Consider the following 24,998-nt stretch of genomic DNA (forward strand, 5'->3'; position numbering starts at 1 on the left):
ACGTGCAGTGTTGCCGATTGTTTATCGAATGGAATCAAAACCCAATTTGTTGAAATCAGCTGATCGGGAAGCTCTTTGACAGTTCTTCTATGGTAATGACAGTAACTACAACTATCCAATTGTGGTACTTTTACAATGTCCAATTGTGATATACATACTGTTACAGTGAACAGCATGGCAGCGAATGTCGCCTTCCACGGACTTTCGGTATATTATAGACACAGCGATACACCTCTCCACGTCGCTCAAATCATTCAATAAGTATATTTCATAGTATAATTTATTTTAATAAACTGTTGCCTTCCACAGGTCTACTACACGGTTTGTACACATAACGTTTTGACAACGTTTCTCTCAACACTTCTCTCATAACTGCGATGATCGAAACCTCCGGACCGCACGTCGATCTCTGTAGTTGTTTTCGTTTAATGCTAGTTAGGAAGTGTGTACATTCAAATTTATTCGAAGGAGTGAATTAGTTTAGGAGCTGTCGAATCAGATTTGTGTTCTGTTTATGTGCAAGATTGTGGCTGAGAGAGAGAGAAACTACTAAACCCTCCAATGGAGTGCTTTGTCTGTGTTTGAGTAAGAGCGCTGTTCTACATTCAGGTTAGGGTTTACGATTAATAATTCAATTTAGTAACGACAACGATGTACTTCCAGTAATTTTATCAATAGATTAGAACTTGTATAACTTCTTTTGCATCCAGTACAGAAAAACTTCCAAAAACTAAATACTAATCCAAATATTAGATTTTTCCTCTTTTTACCATCAGTGATTGTTCAAACAAAATGATATGGTAGGCATTGAGAGTGACAGATAAATGCATTCATTAGAGCCACATTTTCTATTGTTTTCAATAATATCCAAACAAAACAAAGTCCAAATTTTGTTTACAACAAAAATTTGACGCATGCGTTGACGCAATCTGTCACATAGTACCGTTTCTTTTAGAGTTAGCAACTTTTGTAGCTATATATCGAAGGCTATCATAATATGTTTATTCGTTACTTTCTACCATTGCATCTACCGCCATCGTACGCAGAAATGGTGATCAATATTTTACACTTAGCTACATAGGTATTAAACGCTCTGCTAACGGATCAACTGAACAACGGGAAACTTCTTATATCATATATAAGTTGTATAAACTTGCTTTTTATGCGATGCGTTCGTTTAACTCGTTGTCTATTTGGTTCTCAATGTGGTTTCTTTGATTTTTTTTCATTATTGTATAGGCATAAAGCTGTCCGCGAAAACCATATCTAGCATTTTAGCGATAAAGGCGGTCATAATCAGGATTCAAATTAGCTAACGTCTGGTTGTAAGTCACTTGAAAATTGATCGAAAAGTTCAATGATCGATCCTTTCTCAAACGGCACATTATCATGAATGATTATGACAGCCACAGGATCTCAAAATGCTTGATAAGGATGGCGATCGTAGAAAAAATGGCCGTTGCACAGCACAACACAGGGATTGTACCTACTAATATCGCAAACGGACAGGGTCGTACTCTGACATGTTTTTCAAGCTAACAAATGTGGAAAGCCTAGGGCTACTGAGATTACGCGCATCGCAATGAAATATTGTCATTTCGAAGGAGGATTTTTTATTTTTTCTTTGAATTGAAACATTTCTATATTGATGAAATATAAAATAATTATGCAAACTCAACGAAGCATTCATGTTTTGAAGAAACTGGGAATGTTTGTGGAAAATTATCATCGCTTTTGAATCCAGTTTTTACGCGCGCTCATAACCGAGACAATCAAGTTCACTTTTTTGGTATGGATCAAACGGTCTGACATTTGGATTGTGTCATTTGACAGTCAAACGATAAGATCGATGATGACGTGTGATCTCTAGCAGCGATCCATCAGCGATTGTTATAAGCAGAATGAAAAACAGTACAATCGATCATAATTTTTCCCGCGGTGACGGCGTAAACGAACTTATCAATGTCCTCCTTTTCAAACATCGAATTATAAGTATTGTTCTAGTTTTAGGCTATGTTTTAGTACAATATCACGATACTCGCACAACTTTTCAGCCATTTTCCATTCACTTACAATGCAGAGCATTATACAGCTTATCAACATCCATTTATTCGCCTAACAAAACTTTGACAGCTTTTAAAACCGATATGAGAAAAACTTGAAAAACTGAAAAACTTTTAGCGATCAATTATTTCAAAAGTTTGTGGAGGGCAATGATCAAAATAATCTAGATTTGAAAGGACCGACTGATACAAAGCAAGGTTCCGGTTGCAAATGAGGAAGATTTTGACAGATAACGTACAGCTGGCTCCGCTTGGTAGTTCATCACGACTTGTGAGAGGATTTACGCACGTTCCTATTCAGATTTCTTCATGCACTATTGAACTGAAGATATGAAACTTATCGTTCTTACAATTGTCAAAAAGGATCCATTAGAATTCGATGCAGCCCATTTATGGTGCAATGTCCGACTGATCACAAAGAATCCATATGACGATCGCATCCAGTGTTTCACGAGCAATGATGGCCCCTACAAGCACTGCTCGCTTTCTGGTAGGGGTCAAAATGTCTGTTGCCTCGCTTGTATCGTTTGACAGATAGTCGATAGGATTGAGCTTATCAATTATATGGACCAACTGTCGCGCAACGTAAGCCAAACGTCAGATTGTTCAATCCCTACCAGAACCCGAGCTCTTCTTCCACTTGTTACTTTGATTGCGATTTGATGAATTTGATGAATGAAGTGAGTTTTTGTGGGAACCGCTAGTGAAGCATATCTTTTAACTGTTGAACGATTAAAACCATATGTCAAATCATTTGACCACTATCAGAAGATTTGACTCTTGATGTACACAGATGAAAAACTATTTATCCTCCGGTGATTCTTTGCTCGATATCTGGCGAAATCGGTTGTAACCAGATCCTTTCCGCTGCTCAGCGTTTGGCCCAAAAAGTGTCATGTACATAATAATGGATCCCTTTTCTAATAAGGGAACCTTTCGATCAAAAACTTAAACTTTTGCTATCATCTCTTCGACATCCTCCCTCCGGCGAGGGACGTAATCTCCGAGAAAGTACGCTATTCGATAATGGAATGTGGTTCATCTAGGTGGCTAACTTTCCTATACAAATCACCCGGTCCCGCAATATATCTTTCTTTCGGCGTCCGGTTCCGCTGTCATTCTGTTACTCAACACTTGCTTAAGTACGTTACGCGATCGAGGGCCGCGCGCCCGACTTACTCGTGCGCTTCCGACTCCTGTTGAACCAGCTTGAAGCGCCGAGGAGACTTGATCGCACTCGGAATCGACGCCAGATTCTTCAGGTGACCAGCCTGGGCCAGGTGCTTGCGGATCAACCGCGAAACGAGAATCTGCGGCCGCTGCTGCCACTCGTTCATGACCTCCTTGGGCGACATGACCTGATCGCCCTTGAGCCGATCGAGCAACGTAACGCACACGATCGCGGCCTTGATTCCGGCATAGTGAGTCAACGCCGCGAAGATCGTGCACTCCATCTCGATGTTCACGACACCGAAGTCGTGCAACTTCTGGAGGTAGTCCATCTTGTCCTGTTCGGTGTACTCGCAGAAGGCTCCGTCCAGGCGGCCTTGACCTACGGCAAAACAGTGGGCGATCAGTCTTCAGAACATCGATTCGATTTCGGTTTTGAACCAATTTCGAATTGGGTCCGATTTAATTTGTTTTTCCAATTTCGGTTTGTTTTTGATTAGCTTAGCTTTTGATTCGATTCCGATTCAATCGTAATTCGATTCCGTTTCGTTATTGATTCGATTCAACTTCAATTCGAATTCAGTTGGTTTTCATTCGATTCGATTAGGATCCGATTTTTCGATTAGATTTGAATTACACTTTTGAACGATCTTCTCTTCACTCCGTCAAAAAAAACGCCATAGACACTTCGCAATTAGATTAACTGGACAAATTAAAGTAAAATATTGCAAAAAAAAAATAGATATACGTCTTCTCGGTGAGAAACGAACTCACGACTCCTTGTTCGGTAGATAGGGCGCGTTACCCCTACGCCACGAGAGGACTCATGGACGCAGAAGTTAAACTGAATTCGATTTCAACTCAATATCACGTGGTCCTCTTTCGTAAAGCGCACCTCTTTTGGAAGAATTAGATGCCCATCCAAACACAACGCTTTCACAGCAAAATTTCACTAAGCTTACGCGATGAATACAAAGTTTGATATTAGGGGGTTCAGGACCCTATTCGATTTATGTTTATCTCGATTCAATTTGGATTGATTCCGATTTAAATTAGTTGCTTAGATTTTGATTTGATTTCGATTCAGGTTCGATTCGGATTCAATTTCAAACTCTAGATATTCACTACCGACTTTCATCGATTTCGATACTTACCTTCGTAGAAGTCTGCGGTGCACATCGTCTTTCCGACGATCGTGTCATACGGATCATCCTGGGACGCTAGAGACTTCAGCTCTCGCACTAATCGCTTATCAAGAACCGCTGGACGGTGAACGATCTTACCCAGAATGGCCTGCAAAGGAGAAAAAAAAGTCGATCAATGATGATCATCCGCTCTTCAAACCAGTTCCGATCGGAACTTACAAGTTCGTGGGTACTGCGGAGCAACCCATCGACGGCATCATCGGTGATAACAACGGTTCCACCTTCCACGCCGATACCACCGCACGTGCCGATCCGGATGAAGATCGGATCCTTACATCTGGCGTGGTACATCAGCTTGATCATCTCGTGCAGCAAGATGCCGAGCGAAGGCACTCCCATTCCGTGGCTGATCGACAGCACTGGGCCGACCTGAGAATCATTGAACAGGGGGGGTTGGGTTAAAGGATGGAACAAGTGATCGATATCTGACGGGAAGATCTAACCTTGTACATGGAATACCTATAGGAGAAAGCGCTAATGTCCTGGAGCTGAGTGCCGGCGGGCAGTTTGTAGCCGATTTCGTCCATGATGAAGTGTGCAAAGTTTTCCATACGCTTCGGAGTACCACCCATGCAAACGAACTGGAAGGAGGAGAAGGACGGAGAAAGCATTAGATTAGCAAGATTAGCGATCATTCGAACACGGTTACCAGCGATGTGGCGAGTGATGATGGTCACCTGAATTTCGCTCGCTTTCTGGTAGGGATCGAACAATCTGACGTCCGACTTGTATCTTTAGATAGTCGATCGTAAGATTGATAATCGATCTCTATCAGAAATCGAGCATGCTTATATTGATTACCTCCTATAAATTTCATGATGTGCTTGCTGGTCTTAGTCATACCTCCTTTAACTGATGGACGTCATGAGTAATTTTAGATCGAAATAAGATATCAAGCCATTTAACTCAGTCATGACGTCATATCATTTCTTGGAACGCCAGAAGAGCATTGTTAAGCAGGGATAGTCTAGTTAAGCTTTGCAATCCATGCTTATCTCCTTTCTCAGAGTCTAGGGAGGCCGACAGCCTCGCTGCAGTATTATATTATCGATGAGTGTTTATTTTTTTTTCCGTTGAAAGCGCGGTGAGATTGTAACGTTGACGTAATAACGGCTGAATGATCTGTTTAGGTTCTAGCGATTTCACGTTCTGATTGTGCAAATCGGGTCACGGACACGTGCTTCGGAAATCGACGGAGCATAGAGTGGCGTTTTTAGAATGATTGATCATTTTCTTGAAAACAAACACGTAAATAACGCTATGAAGGAAGAAAGTTGTTTGAACCTAGGCTACGTCAGGTCTTTGGACACTTTCAAATCTACGTATCTCACTTTTTGAAAACCAATTCACTTACATTGATACGCGATCGATTAGCCCGTTCTTCAATATTATCGATCAGCTGGCTTTATATGTGATCGACAAAAGTGATGACCTATCTTATCTGTCAAATAATCAATGTCACAAACCAGACGAACGAACATTTGATCTGTACCAAGAAGTGGGCTTGATTGTAGCGTCAATTAGTGCTTACAAATGAACAAATAGAATAGGCAAAACTATGCCGAAAGTGTTTAGCGCAAAAATACATCATTTTACGAACCAAATTTGATAAGATCGATAATCACTTTTATCGATCAACCGTCGTACAATATCTAGCTTTTTGCGAGTTCTAATGGCTGCCATACACAGGCTCGCTTTCTGGCAAGGATCAAACATTGATAATCGTTTCTTGTCTAGTTGAACGTCACAATTTAAACGTCAGATCGCAGTATTCGTATCGTAAAATGCTGGATAAGCTAACACTTAAGATGCACACGGCATTTACAAAGAATTTACTTGCAATGCCTGTAAGCACAACTTTGCAGTTATCGCTATCTGTCAAACAAGCGTACAGGTGATGTCACTATTTGCTCTGCATAAGCACAAAGGAACTATGCAACAGAGAACTATAGTCAACCCAATTAACATCAGTAGCTGAGTAGCAGGTTAGTCAGCTGAAATGAGTATACTCTAGCTGAATAAACTGTTATACAACTGAAAATGTTACTTGGGAACTCTCCCTTACTCGATTTTCCTTATCTCGATATCGAGTCAGAGAACCATAGCAAAAGTTGGTTTTCATGGCTACTTTTATGGCCCCTTGGGTCGCATTTGTACTGGTTGTGTTCTATAATTCGATACCTAATAAAATGAGCGATCAGCTGATCCAAAAAGACTCGTAAAAAGGACTATCAATCAAGAATGTCATATTTTTTGCTTTCACTAACACACCATTTTATTGACGTAGCGTATAGCTTGCTGTTGTAGTGTTCTGATCAAATCTATTGATGTTTTTTGATAAATCGACACAATTTCGAAAATTATCGTGACTTTTGCGGCAATATTAATGAGTATGGACCAATGCACGAGTTCACTATTTGACGTTTGAGCGGTGCCGTGTTATTTATGTAACCATGGAAACGAGTGAATTCGGCAACGCTCAAACGTCAAAATAGTGAACTCGTGCAGCGGTCCATTGTTTTCGGGAGATAATCCTTCAAAAAATGTTTGTAACGACAAGACCCCTCGCTCTGGCGACACTGCCACTGAACAGCAGGCTCACTTCAATGTTATGGATTTTACTCAGGTGGCGCAGATCATTGATGCGTGCCTCTAGTTATCTCTTTTATTTTACTTAAATCTACCATGCATTTCTATAAAAAATCCTTTCTAAATAGACTAGAAGTGAGTACGAAGAACATGCAAATTTGTTGAAAAACTAAAAGATTTATTTACAGAGGTTTACTAAAATTATTCCGTGAACGTAAGATACGAACCTTCCAGTTTTATGAGCAGTGCACCGAATATGTAAGCTATCCTAAAATGTATACAATTATTTCAACTAACTAAACACATTTCATTTTTGCTTAGAACGCACAAAACCTCAAAATCGTGTTTGTTTCTGAGAGTTGTGAAATCTAACCCCACAAAATCTCTAAGATATTTGTACGAGGGTAAAAGCAGAGAATTTGTTTATTATAGAGAAGCGCGAATTCTGAAACCAAAGGTTCCAATTGAACCGTCAAACGTGGTTCCAATTCCAAACGAGCAAATTCAATAAGACTCAAAAAGAAGTTACACAAAAGAGAGGATGGATGTGTGTTAGTGAAAACGATATGTAAGTGACGTCATTGATAAGCTTGGTTTCTTACGGCGAGTGACAGGATGACACGCACACTAAAATATTGTTTGAATGACCTCAATTATCGATAGTCATTGCAAATGTTGTTTATAAACAAAGTCAAAATCCTCTCCGCGTTTCTCTACTATAATCATATTATGCTCTGCAAGATAAATCCACGTAATGCGATTATCTGAAAATGTCCATATACCGTCGCAGAGGTAATGAAAATCATCAAATGTTTCAGATTTAGCAAATTTGAAACATTTGCGTCCTTGAAGAACGAAAAAATCCAAGCCTACTTGAAGTTTGACGTTGCGTTTGAATTGCGCGCATATCTTCTGCGCGTTACCGCCGCCGCTGGATGTGGTTTTAATATAAGCGCCGCAATATTCTCTGGTAGCAGAATGGTCACACACACAGATGCAGTAATTGCGCGTGCGCATTCGGTCACGTAGGCAAGTAGGGAAATGATGAGTAACTATCGCTAATGCAGAATGGCCGAGTAGAAGGTAGTTCGAGTGTAGTTGCGGCCAAGTCTAGATTTTCTTTTTCATTATCGCTTGTATCATGCCAGCATAAGAGAATAAATTTACTCATTATTTTTAACGAGAGCTTATTCTATTTAAGAAAGAACTCTCTTCTCCAATAAAGGTTCCTGGAACAAGTGTTTCCTGGTGGATATTTCCACAATACTTGTTTCATTCATTTTCCGATTGGCAGAATAAATCCACCTTGGGTTGCCCAGAAGGGCAGTTGATAAACCAGTACATCTGGTGGAGATTTCCACAGTATTGGTTTCCAATCAAATTGGTTGGACGGTCAGGCATACACTGTACCTGAATCTCTCTTTTCAACAATAAATCTCATTATGCCAAGTGTTCACTATGCGAAACGTCCATAAAAGTATGCGAAACGTCCTTATGCGAAACGTCTTTATGCAAAACGACACCTGTTCAATCCAACGTTCTCCCACTTCACACGTCGCCTATCCCGGCCCATTCATCGCAGTTTCCGCTGATACCCGTTTCAACAGCTACCGTACATGTGTCTCAGCCGGCACGAAGCGTTTTTTCACCACTTGTACAACACACCGTATCGATGTAGGCGCTGAATCCGCAACCCTATCCCTCGATAATCGTTTCAGCAGGCAACACTAAGCTAGCAGCGAGGTAAGTGCTAGGGAAAGATTTGCCAAAATTCAGTGGTCGTCCGGAGGACTGGCCACTCTGCATCACGAGCTTCGAGCAGTCAACGTTAGCGTACGTAGCAAGCTTCTTCTTCGCTCAATCGCTACAATCCTTTGGGGATTTTATGTCTGGGATGGTAGAAATGGCCAACCAGGTTTCATATGAACTCCCTACTCTCGACCGTTCCGGTAAAAACGATCGAACAAAAGCTAGAAAGAAAGGACTCATACAAACGCATTCAACAGGACCCGTAGCCGCTTCAACACCAACTATCTCTGTGATAGCTTGTATTGAGTACGTCCACTCTCTGTAGGTGCATACAATAATCTGAATTTATTATTTCCAAATCTAATCAAAGTCTACTAATACACAACGATAGCACATCTCCTTTTTCTTATAATTTTAAAATAGCAAATACATAACAGGTTATAACATGGTTCAAAAGTTCATAAAATAATATTATTCAAATTTAAACATCAATAGTTTATTGTCCAAATCCGCAAATCAGTCATCAGAAGAGAATCCTCGGAACTCAGGTTCATCATCATCCGAAGGTAGGATTGTTGATTCCTTCGTCATCGCTGGGTTTGATTCATTAAATGTAGGGTTGTTATAGTCTTCACAATTGAATGTTGTGTCTGATATGGAAGGGTTGACCTTTTTCAAATGTGCAATGTTTCTTTCGTATGTTACTCCTGTTTCTTGATCTTCTACTATAGCTCGGGCTCCTGTACGTTTTGTCACTTTATATTTCAATCTCCCAAACGTTGTAGCTAGTTTATTGGCTGGTAACAAGTTTCTCATTAAAACAATATCACCATCCTTAATATCCGATTCATGAGCATGACGTATTCTATCTTCTCTTTCTTTTCCTTGCTGTTTGTTTATTATATCTTTATCACGATAGTCCGATGATACTGGAATTGTTTCTATGTCTTCAATGGATGATATCTTAGATCTTATTGTGCGTCCAAAACATAATTCCGTAGGAGTTTTGCCTGTTGTTGAATGCGGGGTCGTGTAATACATGATTAAATAATCGTTCAAATCCACTTTAGAAGCATTTTCGATTTCACCCACATCAATGGCCGCTGATTCTTGAACAGCAAGAACAAGAAAATGATTGTCAGTTTCAAACTCAACTGGATCATTTCCAACAACAAGTCGTGATAGAGAATCTGCAATGTTTCCTGATCCTTTCCGGTACTTTACGGTAAATTTGAATGATTGAAGCCTTAACACCCACCGTTCAATTCTAGCACAAGGTGTAGATGTAGGTGAAAATATAATCTCCAGTGGTTTATGATCCGTTTCTAATTCAAATTCTCGACCTATAAGGTACATTGAAAATTTTTCCACTGCCCATACCAACGCTAATGCTTCCTTTTCCGTTTGGCAATATCTTTTTTCCGTTACAGTTAAACTTTTGCTTACATAGCTTATGATACGAGGGTCACAATCTTTCATTCCATCAAATTGAACCAATACCGCACCTAAAGCTACTGGTGAGGCATCCGCAATCACTCGTGTCCTCAATGAGTTATCAAAAAATGACAGCGTTTGTACATTAGATATTAATCTTTTTAAATGTTCAAAACTTTTCTGATGTTCTTGCGTCCAAACAAAATTGTTTTCTTTGCAAATTAAATGACGAAGTGGTTCCGTGATTGAAGCTAAATCAGGAATACACTTTCCAACATACGTAACATGTCCCAGAAAACTCCTGACCTCTTCGGAAGTCTTTGGTTCTCTAAATTTCTGTAATGCTTCGACTTTGCTTACAGTCGGACGAATTCCTTCTGAAGACATCAAATGCCCGAGAAACTCAACCTCCCTTACTTTGAAAATACATTTGTCCTGGTTCAGCAAGATATTTCGACTTTTCAGTACATTCAGAACTTTCTCCAAAGCTTCGTCGTGTTCCTTCTCAGTCTCACCAAATATTATCGTATCATCAATATATTAACCACATTTTCGCATTCTGCTAGAATATGCTCCATTATCTTTTGAAACATTTCTGGTGCACATGAAATGCCAAACATTAGACGTTTATAGCGGAACAGCCCTTTGTGACATATGAATGTTGTAATATGTCTAGATGATTCTTCCAGCTCAATCTAAATAAATCATAATCAAAATAGGACAACATTCAACAATATTAATAACTACATAATAATACAAATACACATAACTGTCTTTAAGATTATCTATGTCTAGTTTACCTGGTGAAAAGCATCCTTGATATCTAAACGACTGAAGAATCTAGCTGACTTGAAACGTGGCAGAAAATCTTCAAAGGTTGGGATCATATGGTGTTCTCTCTGAATTGCTTGATTTGGACGGCGCATTGGCGTAGGTCACCATTGTCTTTGATGACAGTAACCAGCGGAGATACCCACTGTGCTGGACCTGATACGGGTTCAATTATATCCATAGCCAACAGTTGATTCAATTTGTCTTCAATCTTGTTTAACAGTGCAATCGGTGGACGGCGAACTCTTTGCGTAACGGGGGTAATACTCTGGTTGATGGGAATCCTCACCTTAACATTCTTCATTTTTGGAAAAGGACGTTTCTCCATAGACATCAGCATGTTAATTGAATTCTCAGGACCAGGTAGTCCAATTCTTAACACACCTAGAGATTTTGCTGTTTCCTTACCAAGCAATGATTGTTGTCCTCCTTTTATAACATAGAACGTCGCGATTGTTTCAAGTTTGCTGTCTGACGAATCAACAGATATCGAAGCTTCAAAAACATGAACGATTTCCAATGGTTTCGCATTCGGGCCGTATCCTCTCAAAATTGTGCTCGGTACATAATTTGGAACGCAACTCTTCACATGATGTTTTTTCATGTACTGCCAGGTTGTGTCATCAATAATATTCTTTGAACTACCTGAATCTATTAATACTTGTATCAGCACACCTCCTACTTTTGTCCATAGGTATTCATCTCCATCGCCAATATTGAAAATAAAACTCTCCGGTTCATTTTGTCCATCGTCGGTGCTTTCTTCTGCTACGACTGCAGGTACTTGGCTAAACTTCTTTCTTTTCCCTCCGTGATGTGGTGATGGTTCATCGTACTTACGCTTGAAACTTGTTCCCGATCTGCACATTTTGGCATAATGTCCTATTTTGTTGCATTTCTCACATTTCCTCCCACGCGCTGGACATTGACGACTGGTTCCATAATGGTTTTGATGACCGCAACGAAAGCATGTGCTGTTGAAACGTTGGCCGTTAGCATTCAACCTGTTAAGTCGCGCATCGTGATTCGTAACTGCAGATACAGAATTATCCCTCGATAATGTGTTTTCTATTGCTTTAGCTTGTAGTTTGATCGATTCGTATGAGTTCACCATTCGTATAAGTTGAGCCATGGACAGCTTCTCCTTTTGCAGCAGTCTTTCTCGTAGTTCAGTTGGTGCATAATAAATCACTTTATCTACAATACGTAGGTCTTGACTCTCAGCTTCTGTCTTCCCGAAATTACATCTCTTGGCTTGTTCTGTACAGCGCATCAAAAACTTCGATAATGTCTCACGTTTGCCTTCCTGGTTAACATCTGGTGATAGCTTGCAAAATTCATTCCTTTCGAAAGACTCATGCTGCTTCGGCGCAAAATGATCATCAAGTTTCGTTAAAGCCACTTTGTAGGGATCAATTTTCCTTTCTTCATCTTCGATAACATCTGCTCCTTCTATGGAATAGAACAAATCTTGAAGCTCGAGGCCTCCCTTCGCAAGCAATATGTTTTTGATTTTCGTCGAGTTCTTTTCCTCACTGGGTGCAACAATGACCTCAAAGTTTCGTTTCCATTTCCGGGTTTGTGTCTCGGGAAGATGGTTGAACTTAAATGGATTTATATTCCATCCTTCCATTCTTGATTCCGTTTCAGCTAAAAAATTTTAAACTTAGTCATAGAGATGGTTGCTAGGGTAATATCTCATCTGTTATTTTTCAAAAAATTGTGGATTGTTTTTTCCTGCATTTCGCAGTGAAAGTGTCCTGCTTGTAGCAGTATAGCTTATTTCTACAAATGGTAGAGGCTTTTACGCCTTCCTTGCTATTAGCAGCGGAGTGTCCTGCGTATAGCAGTGTACTGTTTTTTTTAAACACATTAATTTCTTACCAATTCAAAAATGCTTTCTCTAAATTCGTAATCCTTTGAAATGTTTGTCTTTTTGAAATAGATTCGTTATCCGTTTGAAATATTCGTAATGCGTGTTCCGGTTTCGTGTTCCAAATACTTTTATCCCACCTCGAAGCCAGATGTGATAGCTTGTATTGAGTACGTCCACTCTCTGTAGGTGCATACAATAATCTGAATTTATTATTTCCAAATTTAATCAAAGCCTACTAATACACAACGATAGCACAATCTCCATAACCAAGATCAGAAAGCCAGCTAACCCGTGTGCTTGTTGCAACCGAGAAGGTCATAGCCTGGTGGAATGCAATCGATTCAAGTCTCTTAGCACTGACGAACGTTGGAAACTGGTGGAGCAGAAAAGCCCCTGCCTCAACAGTCACGGAAAACGGCCATGTCGGTCATGAAAAGGTTGTGAAGCCGAAGGTTGCCGTCACAAACATCACACACTCCTCCATGGTGCGATTGCGAATTCACAATCTGGAATGTCTGCTAGCCATCTGTCTGTTGGACAATTCTGTATGTTCAAGATAGTCCCAGTGGAGTTGTATGGGAAGGGCCAAAAGCTTTTAATCTTCGCCTTCATCGACAAAGGCTCATCAGAAACCCTCATCGAAAACGCAGTGTCCAAACAGTTAGGTGCATATGGATTATGGACCAACCGAATCATTAACGTTGCATTGGATGGGGAACGTCTCTCGAGAGGAATGCAATTCGCACCGAGTACAGTTGAAAATTACTGCGAAGAATAGCGAGTCTCTTCTTGATCTTCACCATGTACGCACAGTAAGCTGCCTTGTTCTGCCGTCACAAACGCTACGTTACGGAGAAATGGTTCAACGTTTTCCACATTTAGGCGGCCTTCCTATTGAGAATTATACCGAATTATACTAATGTTCAACCAAAGCTGCTCATCGGGTTGAACAACCTCAGTTTATGTGTACCGAAAAAACTACGGGAAGGGGGACATCACGATCCGATTGCCGTTAAGTGCCATCTCGGCTGGAGCATATACGGCGGAGTTATTTCCAGTGCGATTCGAAGTGTGGCTGTGAACGCCCACATAACTGTTTTAACAAATCCTGGTAAAATGGTGAATGAACAGCTGCGCGATTATTTTTCCATTGAGAACAACATATTTTATAGCATGGAAGTAAATTCGGAGAAAGACAAACGTGCTAAAGCACTTTTAGACCGACGAATTGGTCAGCGCTTTGAAACAGGCTTGCTCTGGAAAACAGATGCGATAGATTTTCCTGACGCCTGCTTTCGCTAAAGCGCAAATTTCGCCAGAACCCAGAGCTTGAAGAGAGGGTAGCCCAGCAGATACGTGACTACGAACAGAAGGGATATGCGCGTAGAGCTACAGAGCAAGAATTGGCGTCCAGCGATACCAAGCGTACTTGGTATCTTCCTCTAGGGGCCAAAAAACCCAACAAGCTTAAGTTAATATGGGATGTAGCGGCGAAAGTCGACGCTTCAACTCTAATCTCCTCAAAGGACCTGATCTGTTGACACCACTGCTGGCCGTGCTCTCTCGCTTCCGGCAGTATCCAGTGCCAGTCACGCGGGACATAACAGAGATGTTCCACCAGATCAGGATACGGAAGGAAGATCAGCAATCCTAACGGAAGGAACATCCCTCCAAAATGCCACAGGCCTACGTAATGGAAGTGGTCACGTTTTATTCAACGTGCTCCCCAGCTTCGACGCAGTTCGTAAATAACCTGAACGCCAAAGAGTACGCGAACCAGTACCCTCGGGCCGCGGCGGCTAACCATGATAATCACTACGCGGATGATTACTTGGACAGCTTTCAAACAATTGAAGATGCCGCCCAAGCAGTTGAGGAAGTTAAGTTCGTCCATTCGATGGGCAGTTTTGAACTTCGCAACATGATTTCCAATTCTGTCGAAGTACTGCGAAGGATTGAACAAGATTGGCTGGAATTGGGATGGATGAAGCAAAATACCCTGCGATTCTGCCTGAGAAACATCCGATTACGGTTTCACTGGTCGAATCGTTCCATTGTCGATTTCGCCATGCAAATAGAGAAACTACAGTTAACTTTCCCTTACTCGATATTGAAGGGACCATCGAGTTAGGGAGGTATCGAGTTACAGAACACAAAAGCAGTGCAACTGCGATCCAAGGGACCATCGAGGTAGCCATGAAAGCCAACTTTTACTATGTTTCTCTAACTCGATATCGAGATACGGTATATCGAGTAAGGGAGAGTTAACTGTATCACCAATGAAATAAGGCAACGCACAGTGCGTTGAATGTATGGGGATACGGGACAAAAATCAAAACTGGAAGATCAAGCCATTTGAGCACCTTGGTATGAAAGAGAAAGTTGTTTCTGGTCAAAAGAGCTACAATTAGCATAAATGACATATAATATACGCATAATCGCAAAACTGTCCTAAGCGCGAATTTCATTATTTTCCTAATAAAACCTTGCAATTTGTACTTTAATTGCTCATAATGATGTAAGAAGTTATTTGCAATATATCTCTTCTCACTCGTAGCTGCAAAATTAACTTATACGCCTTCATGCAAAAACATCGATTTTGTTTTCAATTTATCAACTTTTTATATAAAATTTTAATAAAATCTTGGAAAGTACATTTAAAATATATTATTTAAAGCATTAACTTGCTCAGGTTTAATGTCTGGTTGAACCGAGGCCACATAGCGTTGCAAGATTTTCGTATTTTTTATCACAAACAACTCATTTTCATAATTGTGCTGGTTAAGGAGTGTATTTAAAAATAATCAAAAATCTCGAAGAGTTGCAGGGAGTTGCAGCTGTATCTTTCAGACCTCTCAGAGGACACTCTAAGAAACATGTCTGTGCGTGATTTACGGTGGAACTGAAGGGAACTGAATCGTTAATCAAAGTTACGTGCTAGTATTTCATAAGTTTGATTTCATAGCCAACTCAACGTGCCGATTTCTCATATTCAAAGTAAAAATTTGGTGTCCTTATCACATCAAATATACTTTACAAACCTACAAACCTCTATTAGATTTTGATTGAATAGATTGGTTTCAACACTGTCCGTGCTAGTTGAAAGGATTTCTGAGAACATGCGACAAAATTTTGTTTTTCTGCTACTCCGACAACTCTTACTTTTGACGCTTGTTGCATTAGTTTTAGTGCGTTGTATAGCTTCTAAATACTTGTTTCAATAACGGATGCTATCTATAAACACTTGTGGATACTTATTATTGTCGAATAAAATAAGTTGAAATTTGATTTTTGTTCATGGAGCAACGCACTGTGCAACGTTTCGACATCCCAAGGCTCCGAGTTTTGATAAGTCGGGTTATGCGAAATTGCATCTGGTACCGTGTAGCGAAAGCAGTGTCCCGGTACGCCTGAGATTATTTGTACGTCCATTCACACATGTGGGTCTAGATTACTTTGGTCCGGTCTTCGTTAAGGTTGACAGGAGTCAGACAAAGCGGTGGGTGGCACTTTTCACCTGCCTTACCATCAAAGCAGTTCACCTTGAAGTTCTCCATAGCATCAGCACCGTATCATGTATCATGGCTATTCGTAGATTTTTTTTCTCGACGGGGCACCTTTCGGTACCCCACATGGGCGGGGCGTGGGAACGCCTTGTGCGATCAGTAAAGGCAGAAATTTGAACAATGTTAGACGCATCTCATCGTCCGGATGACGAAACATTAGAGATTATTCTTTTTGAGGCTAAAGGCCATTGATCTACGTGCCTTTCGAGTCAGCCGACGAGGAATCACTAACTGCAAACCATTTCCACACGACCCTCAGCATGGTCATGCTGAATAGCTGCGCGTTTACCGCTACGGCTATCTGGGAACCAAACACACGTTTGAGCTGAAAACTTAACCGATTACTTAACCGGATACTTAATTATATTCATAGATCATAATGTGCAAAATATTATATTATATATTTTGATCAATACTAATATTAGAGCATTCGCGAATTAGGCCCTTTTCAGTTTTCAATCATTGGGCTGCATACTGCTCTTGACGATTGTCAACGGTTTTGAAATTGTGTAGACTTTTCGAATTGTGGAAGCTAACTGCCATTCTCTCTATAATGAATTGAAAGGAAGAATTGAAAAATTGAGATATCCTCTGTGTGCAAGAAAATGACAGCAGAGAGAGTAAATCGAAAATCCGACTATGCAGCAATTACCCGTTGAAGGACGGGTTAGTTAATCGGAGATTGTTGCGAGCAACGGACGTTGTCTCGGGGAGATACGACAGTGACCAATCGATCAGGTTTTCAGCTTAAAAGGATGTTTGGTTCTTCAGATTTGTGCTCTTGAAAATTTGAGGTTTGGCTTCGATTCATTTTCACCTTAATTCCGCCCTAAATGCTTATCTTTGACAGATACGCGTATTTCGACTACCACTTGCAGTCTTCTTCAGTGTCAGTTACTCGTATCCAATGATCGAGCTAGAAAATCCTGTGTTTAGATGTGAGCGAAATTGTTAATTATATAGGGGAAGGGGTGTAAAATGAACACCTTAAGGATATCATTTTGTTTCTAATAGAAAAACGAGGAATTTCTATGGCTCTATCGCACTACATTAAAGGTAGGATGTTATCTAAAGCAGCGACACGAAGTCAGACAAAAATAGCTAAATTTTCACATATTTTTATCGCTTGCAAAATACGATGCAAATGTTCATTTTACCTGCACTATTTGGGTAAAATAAACAGCTGTTGATGGTAAAATGAACATTATGCAAAAAACGTGAGCAAAACAAATATTTTTGAAAATTTTCATTGCATATCCGAAAATATATCCATTAATACAATCATTAACTCATTCAAAAATAAATTAAATAATATCAGAATTGACATCATATCATAACGATATTCACCTCACTGAAAAACCTCAAAACCTCCGAGCAAAAAGTTACGTCAGTTCTAATTTTCAAACGTGATTTTCAAAATTCTTAGTTTTCGTTGATATTTTGATTTCAATTGACCTCCGTATCAACCCGAACACATCGATATATGCTGTAAATCGTCCGTGCATGATAAAAATTCATTGAAATTTGATTTTTCTCGGTAAAAGGCACGGTGTTCATTTCACCACCACTTTCCCTATTGCGCATTTCTTTCGCCACTGGACTATCGCAGAAGTTTTCACAAGTGCGGAAACGCTAATAAAAGTACGCAATTGCATCAAATCGGGTAGGTGTCTTCGGGGGACTTATTCTTTGTAAATCAAAAAATAAGTGCTCTGAAGAAAAAAAAAGTGAGAGTTGATGAAATCTAACCCCTTAGTGATCCTTAGTTGATTTATAACTGTGCTTTACACGAGAGCACAGAAACATTCAAATTGATGGAATAAAAACTAACCTTAACATCGCCGAACATTTCCTGCAGATCGTGACTGCCGCTGCCCAGCGCCAAATGGTACAGAATGTCCTGGTCCATGAGCTCGATGTTGGGATTGCGCAGCTTGACCGATCCATCGTTGTATCTGTGGAAGGAAAGAAGCAAATATTCAATTATAATCCCATAAAGTTGCATATACATCAGAGTCGCCGCATGCCGCATGCGATGCAGGGCATATGTGTTCGAAGGCACGTCAAATCAGGAAGGTTTCCACAGCCTCCTTTGTGCTTTGATCCATGGCGAGAGAAGTCCAAAGCTTGGAAACCACTTCCAATGTTTAGATTTTCCGGCTACTTGACCTTTTTTGCCAGTAACGAGATGAAAGTAGCAATCTGCTAGTGGAATATATGCATGTTGGGAAACGGCAAATCCCATCCAGTCTAGGGTGCCAGACCGGATCGAGACGGTGTTTCACTTTCCATCCGAACCGAATATTTCTATCGCTCCTCGAAGGTAGGGATCGAAAATTTGAATATTGATGATATGGAACCCCATTTCATCACTCATCTTATCCGGCTGACCGTTCACAAATGAGCTTATACGGACCCACATAGGATACCGATTGACACAGGCATTCGGGAGGCAGGTCTTCTGTATTGGATCCGGAACATGGAAATCAATTAACTTCCGACAAGGATGTTCGACACATCCAAATACGTTTAACGAGATGGATTTATTGGACTGAACCGACTGAATAAAAATAGAAACAAAATCTGAACCGAATTATAAACAGAAATCAAAATTAAATCGAAGTCGAATAAAAATCGTTCGAAATCGAATAGAATCGAAATCACTTCTTCTTTCTGGCGTAACGTCCCCACTGGGACAGAGCCTGCATCTCAGCTTAGTGTTCTAATGAGCACTTCCACAGTTATTAACTGAGAGCTTACTATGCCAATGACCATTTTTGCATGCGTATATCGTGTGGCAGGTACGATGATACTTTATGCCTTGGGAAGTCGAGAAAATTTCCAACCCGAAAAGATCCTCGACCGGTGGGATTCGAACCCACGACCCTCAGCTTGGTCTTGCTGAATAGCTGCGCGTTTACCGCTACGGCTATCTGGGCCCCATAAATCGAAATCACATTGAAATCGAATCAAAATCAAATAGAAATCGATTCAAAATCAAAATTAAAACGTATTGCAATCGAATCGAAAATGGAATTAAGGGCCCTATTTTATAAGTCGAGTCGATCAAAAACGACTCGACTGGAGTCACTGTCGACCAAAAATTCCGCTCGGCTTGGTTCTGTCACTCGAGTTTATCGACAGTTGTCACTCTATGTGACTGGATTACTATGGGAGTCGACGGGTGACATCTGAAATATGCATGCTTACTTTGATCGACAATGACTACAGACGAGTCACGCGAATTCGCTCGAATTACAAAATAGACCCCTAAATTCGAATCTACGAATCCAATCGAAATTATATCGAAATCGGAATCGAATCGAAATTGAAATAAAATCGAATCAAACACGAATCTACATCGAACCGAAATTGAATCGTAATCGATTTAAAATCGAAATTGAAAACGAATCAAAATCGAAACGAACTTGAATCGAAATCTATTCGAAATGGAAATCGAAATAAAATCAAAATCAAATCGAATTGAAATTGTAATCGATTCGAAATTCAAACAGGTTAAAAGTGTTTTTTTCCACATCGTTGATTTTTTTTTCCAATACGCTCAAATCAGTCGAATCCAACTGTAATTTCTTGTCGACGACTCTCTCATTACAGTGCACTGTGGTTATCAGTAAGCTATCATTAGAAGTAGGATGACATCCTTTGGTGAACTGGCTGGCGCCAGGCCAGACGGGCAAACGTGAGCGATTTTTGAATTGAAACCCAAGTAAAATCCCTATGGTCGGGATTATTTGAATCCCTAGTAAAAAGGCCTTGAATTTCAATCTCAAACTCACGCAGCAATAGTAAAATAATAATAAATTAAGGTTAGAAGGTAAATTTCGAAGAAGAATAAATCTCTCACGTTGGTTCTTAACCTAACAAAAATGTGTAAATTTTTGTCGGGGTTCTCGAAAGTACACCGCTACTACAATCAAAGAATGCCATGTAATCCTCCATGTCCGAAAGCTCCAAACAACCCACAATGACCAAACAGGACAAGTCGAGCGAAAGCTAACAAAGAAAACAAAAAGTGTTTTCATTAAAAGTTGTAACAAGTATTTTTTCTTCTAGCGTTCTTTGTCAAATGAACTTGTTGTTGTGTCACAAGTTGCGTGATTGCTTGCCCCGTCGTTCCGACGCACGTTGTCGTCAAATCTCTGCAGCTGCGCTGCTAAATTACCCATAAACGCTGGCGATAAAAGTAATTTTCGCATTTGATGAAGACACATGGAAGTTGCTGTTTTTAATTGAAAATCAATTTACCTCGTCTCCGGATGATACACCGTATCGTCTTCACCGTTTTCGTCTGCGTGTCGCTTATGCGAACCGTTGCTGTGCACTTTATCACTCATTCTTCTGCCGGTGGTTTTGTCTTCCTTTCTATGGACAAGTTCTTGATGATTTTTTGATTCTGGTTTCAGGCCCTCGAATGCGCTGATTTTTTTTAAATTACATGAATCACAGTCGAAATATTTCGCAGATCGGGATCGAGAAAAGAAGCAGCAGCATAGTAGGCGTGGCGGTAGACGACAAATGAGGCGCTTGTTCGATTGTGATAAAAAGTCAATTTGGCATGGCAATCTTCGATGTCGTGAGCATACAAAGAGGAGACAACGGAGATAACTGTAATTTTCAATTTAAGTCTTGCAGAAGAGCTCCATCGAAAGGAAATCGTATGATTTCCGCTGTATAACTAACTCTAATTAGACGAAATGAGAGTTCTGTTTGCGTTATCATTGCCGGTGGATGGCGATCCAATCCGATCTAGCTGTCACATGGAAGTGCATCTTGGATGCACAAACATATCTTCTTCTTGGATAAGACACCCCATACTGGTATATGATAAATAATGTGTTGATGATAAATAATGATTGATGTTAATCGATTAGATGACATATTACACAGGCCCAACGCTAGTTTGTTTGAACTTCAACAGAAAGCGACATTTTTAGCGACCATTAGTGCTAATACAAATCTGCATATGAAGGGCCAAAATGATTGGGCGAAAACATTTTCATACGAATTTCTTATGTATATTTGCGGCAGATTGACAAGCAAACGTGATAAAAGTGCCTATTTGAATTGCTTTTCCATAAAATTCCCATTTTTTTATGCATTACGTCAAACACAGCGCGTTGACGTAAGTTTGTCCTCAAATCCAGCGGAAATTTTTTCTACTAGGCCTAATTTTGACGGAACCCTTGACAAAATTAAACTATGTATTTCAAATAAAATTTGAACTGTACTGGACTGGACACCCTACCAGTTTCTAGACTACATTTGGAACTGGATTTGACTGGAATATTGACAAGACTAGATTTCAAACTAGATACTGGTACAGACGAGCTTTTTGACTAATCTGTGTAATCGAACTGAACTTGATTTTCAATAGTTCTCTAAACGAACTGAACTAAGGATTGTATTTAGGACTAGGATCTGACTCGACTCTTTAAGGGGGTAGGATCCATAATTGATTTCGGAATTTTCAAAAGCAGGTTTTTCGTTTAAAATCAAGAAAATTCACATGAAAATGTGTTCACTGTATTCTATTTTCTAACCGAAACACATTTTCATCGAATAACTTTTAATTTTGACCAGAAAAACGGCTTTACGGAGCGTTGAACGTTAATTGACTAGGCTTACAGGGTGATTACTAATTCCTGTCAGTAAAGTAAATCATCGTAGAAAAAAGATGTATGTATGAATTTTAATTTCCGGTGTTCATCCTATTTTGCACATCTATAAAGTTTGTTTTGACAAAGTAAAGATTAAATCTTTTTTCATTTACCTTAGTTTTTAGTCATATGTGTTGTTTTAAAGGCATTGCACCTAGCACGCACGTTTTCCACATATATGTATTTTATACTAAACTCCGCTGAAAAAACTGCCTGATTGAAACAGCATGTTATCACAATCTTCTAGACTTACTAGGGAATAGATTAAGACAGATTATGGAAAATTTTAGCGAAAAAAATATGTTTTTTTGGTTAAAATATATGCTTCTGAATAACGTGCGTGTTAACTGTAATGCTTCTGAAACAATGCTCGTTGCTGGAAATTGAGGTAAAAAAAAAATATGTTATCTATGTATAGCGAAGACAAATGTTATAGATGTCCAAAACTGGATATGTACTGGTAATTAAAATTCATACAACCATCTTTTTTGTATGATTACTTATTTTACTGACAGGATATAGTAATCACCCTGTAGAGCATATCTTTTGATAGTATTCTAGACTAGACATTGACGATCATTTACCCCAAAAGACACCTTCGTCAACCAGCTTATTTAGGTCTAATGGCTCCTCAAAAACGAATCCGCCTCTTGAACAGGATTACCGTGGATTTTTCTTCACGATTCACTCAAAATCCCAAGCGCAACTTTTTCATCTGTAGCGGCGGTTTTACAAAACCTTCAGAAGCATTTAATTTGATTATCTTGAGCCGGATTTGCTTATGGTCCTGAACAGAAATTGATTAAAATCTTGAACAATCATCACAAAACCGTGAGCTGAAGTTCAAAAATGTAAGTTGGTTTTGCGGCGTTTCGATCTGCTGAAACAGAATCTTTAGCAAGATTTGATATCATGTTTGGTACCAAATACCGGGGTGTACACGGAAAAAAGTCATCACTCAAAATTTTAGTTCAAATTTAGTCCCGAATTGAATACAAGAAAAGGTTGCTCAATTGGGTCCTAAAATTTTAAATGAATTCTTGTTTTTATTTAATAACACAAAAGAGCATGTTCTTACAACTACTTTAGCAATTTTTCCAGCTTAAATAACGACTGTAATATATTTAAACTTAAATTTTAAAAATGATTGAAAATATGAACTTTGACACTTTTGATCATGTTTGACGTTCACTTTGTCGACAAAAATGCCACAGGGGTTTTAGTTTTAACACTGGGGTTGTTCCTATCTGACATTTCAAAAGCGACACGGAAAACAAAATATACCCAAAATTTGAGTTTAAACCAAAATGTTTGACAAAATCTCAAAAATCGTAAAAACATGTTTTTGGAAATGAATATTATTTAAAAATTGAGTAAACGTGTGTTTTTGGCCTAAACTTAAGCGTTTGGTACCAAAATTGGGACAGGGCTTTAGGACCCTATTTTCGACTCGCTACTGTTTTAGCCAGCGTTTGGCGAGCACACTTTCTGATAGGGACGAAACGATCGAATGTTTGGCTTGTGCTTTTAATAGTCTTTCCAGTTCAGGGCTATTGAGTATCATGACCGGCTTGTAGTAACACTGACGAAACTACATGTCATGAACTCACTTTGTCATGTCACAATGACTTCATGCGACCTATTTTAATGTTTTTCTATCAATATGCATCTCTCATTTTGAGGAATTTCGAGAAGAAAATATGTGGGTATGCTTTCCAGGGTGTCTACTTATTTACAGAAATGAAATTCCCTGATATTTCCAGGTTATAAATAATAATTCCAGATTTAAAAAAATCCCAAAACATACGAATGGTTAATTTGAGAACACTTAAACTTTTTTTTTTAAATGATAGGTACCCTTGAAAATAAATTTATTCAACCATAAATTTCAAAGTATTTTTTACTTTAATAAAAAAAAAAAACAATTATTTGTTTTGTTTTTAACGTGTACACATAGGAAAAAAATCAATAAAATTGTCAATCAAGAATGTTTATCAAAATCCAGCATTCAAAATTTGATTTGATTTTATGATCTGAAAGTGCCTTCAATCATCAAAGTCAGATATGACAAAAATAATCTATACGATTAAGAAAATAGCCTTTTCCTTAAAATGGGATTCAGATTTATGGACATCAGCGACATACCCACCATATTTTTCTGGAGAACGTTTTGTATTTTTTCCTATAAATGATATATTAGGGAAATCAGGGCTGGTAGCAAATGATCGAATTAGAAATAAGAAGTTCAGATACCTCTAGCTTAAAAAAGACATTTTTTCAAGAGTTTGTTTTGAGATTTTTCACTAACTTTCTAAGTAATTCTTCCAAGAATTTCGCTTTAGATGCCTTCAACAATTCAGTCTAGAATTTTCCTATGGTTAACCACACCAGGAATCATCTATCCAAAAAATATTTTACGGATTCCTCTTGGACTTCCTACAGAATTCCCATTTGGAGCATCTTCAAGAATTCGAAATTCCTCCAATTTTTTTTAAAAAAATTCTCGATGTGGTCTTAGAAGAAAATCTTAGAGATTGTATTAAAGATCTCTGAATTTGTATTAGACTTCCTAGAATATTCTTGATATATTGCTAAGATAACTGAAAAAAAAACATTAAAATCTCTAAATAATGTCCTACAATACGTTTCGAAAAAATAATACTTGAAGAAACTCGAACCGAAACTCTGATTTTTTAATTAAGATTTGAAGAATCCATGGAGATTAGGCAATTTTATTTGAAAATTTATTAGAGAAGTGTTCGAACCGCAACAACAATATGTTGATGGAATGCTGGAGAAATTTCTGGAAGAACTTAAACTAGGTCAAATTTATCGAG

At 39.1% G+C, this 24,998-nt stretch overlaps 1 protein-coding gene across 2 annotated transcripts in view; it reads right to left on the minus strand.

The window, feature by feature from the left end:
* Positions 1-241: 241 nt before the first annotated feature.
* The window catches only part of LOC5567097 (uridine phosphorylase 1), a 109,203-nt gene continuing 84,446 nt past the window's right edge, over positions 242-24,998 (minus strand). The window contains exons 2-7 of one of the 2 annotated variants that reach the window (XM_001651436.2): positions 20,750-20,920; positions 18,315-18,438; positions 4,882-5,019; positions 4,598-4,807; positions 4,388-4,526; positions 242-3,615 (exon numbers count right to left, since the gene is read on the minus strand). In XM_001651436.2, the coding sequence (XP_001651486.2) occupies positions 3,239-3,615; positions 4,388-4,526; positions 4,598-4,807; positions 4,882-5,019; positions 18,315-18,438; positions 20,750-20,838 (1,077 nt within the window). In that variant the 5' untranslated portion in view covers positions 20,839-20,920 and the 3' untranslated portion in view covers positions 242-3,238. The remainder of the gene's footprint in view (positions 3,616-4,387; positions 4,527-4,597; positions 4,808-4,881; positions 5,020-18,314; positions 18,439-20,749; positions 20,921-24,998) is intronic. The other variant, XM_021839129.1, reaches the window with a different exon arrangement.

This window comes from Aedes aegypti, chromosome 1, assembly GCF_002204515.2.
Source record: "Aedes aegypti strain LVP_AGWG chromosome 1, AaegL5.0 Primary Assembly, whole genome shotgun sequence".
Taxonomy (NCBI): Eukaryota; Metazoa; Arthropoda; class Insecta; order Diptera; family Culicidae; genus Aedes; species Aedes aegypti.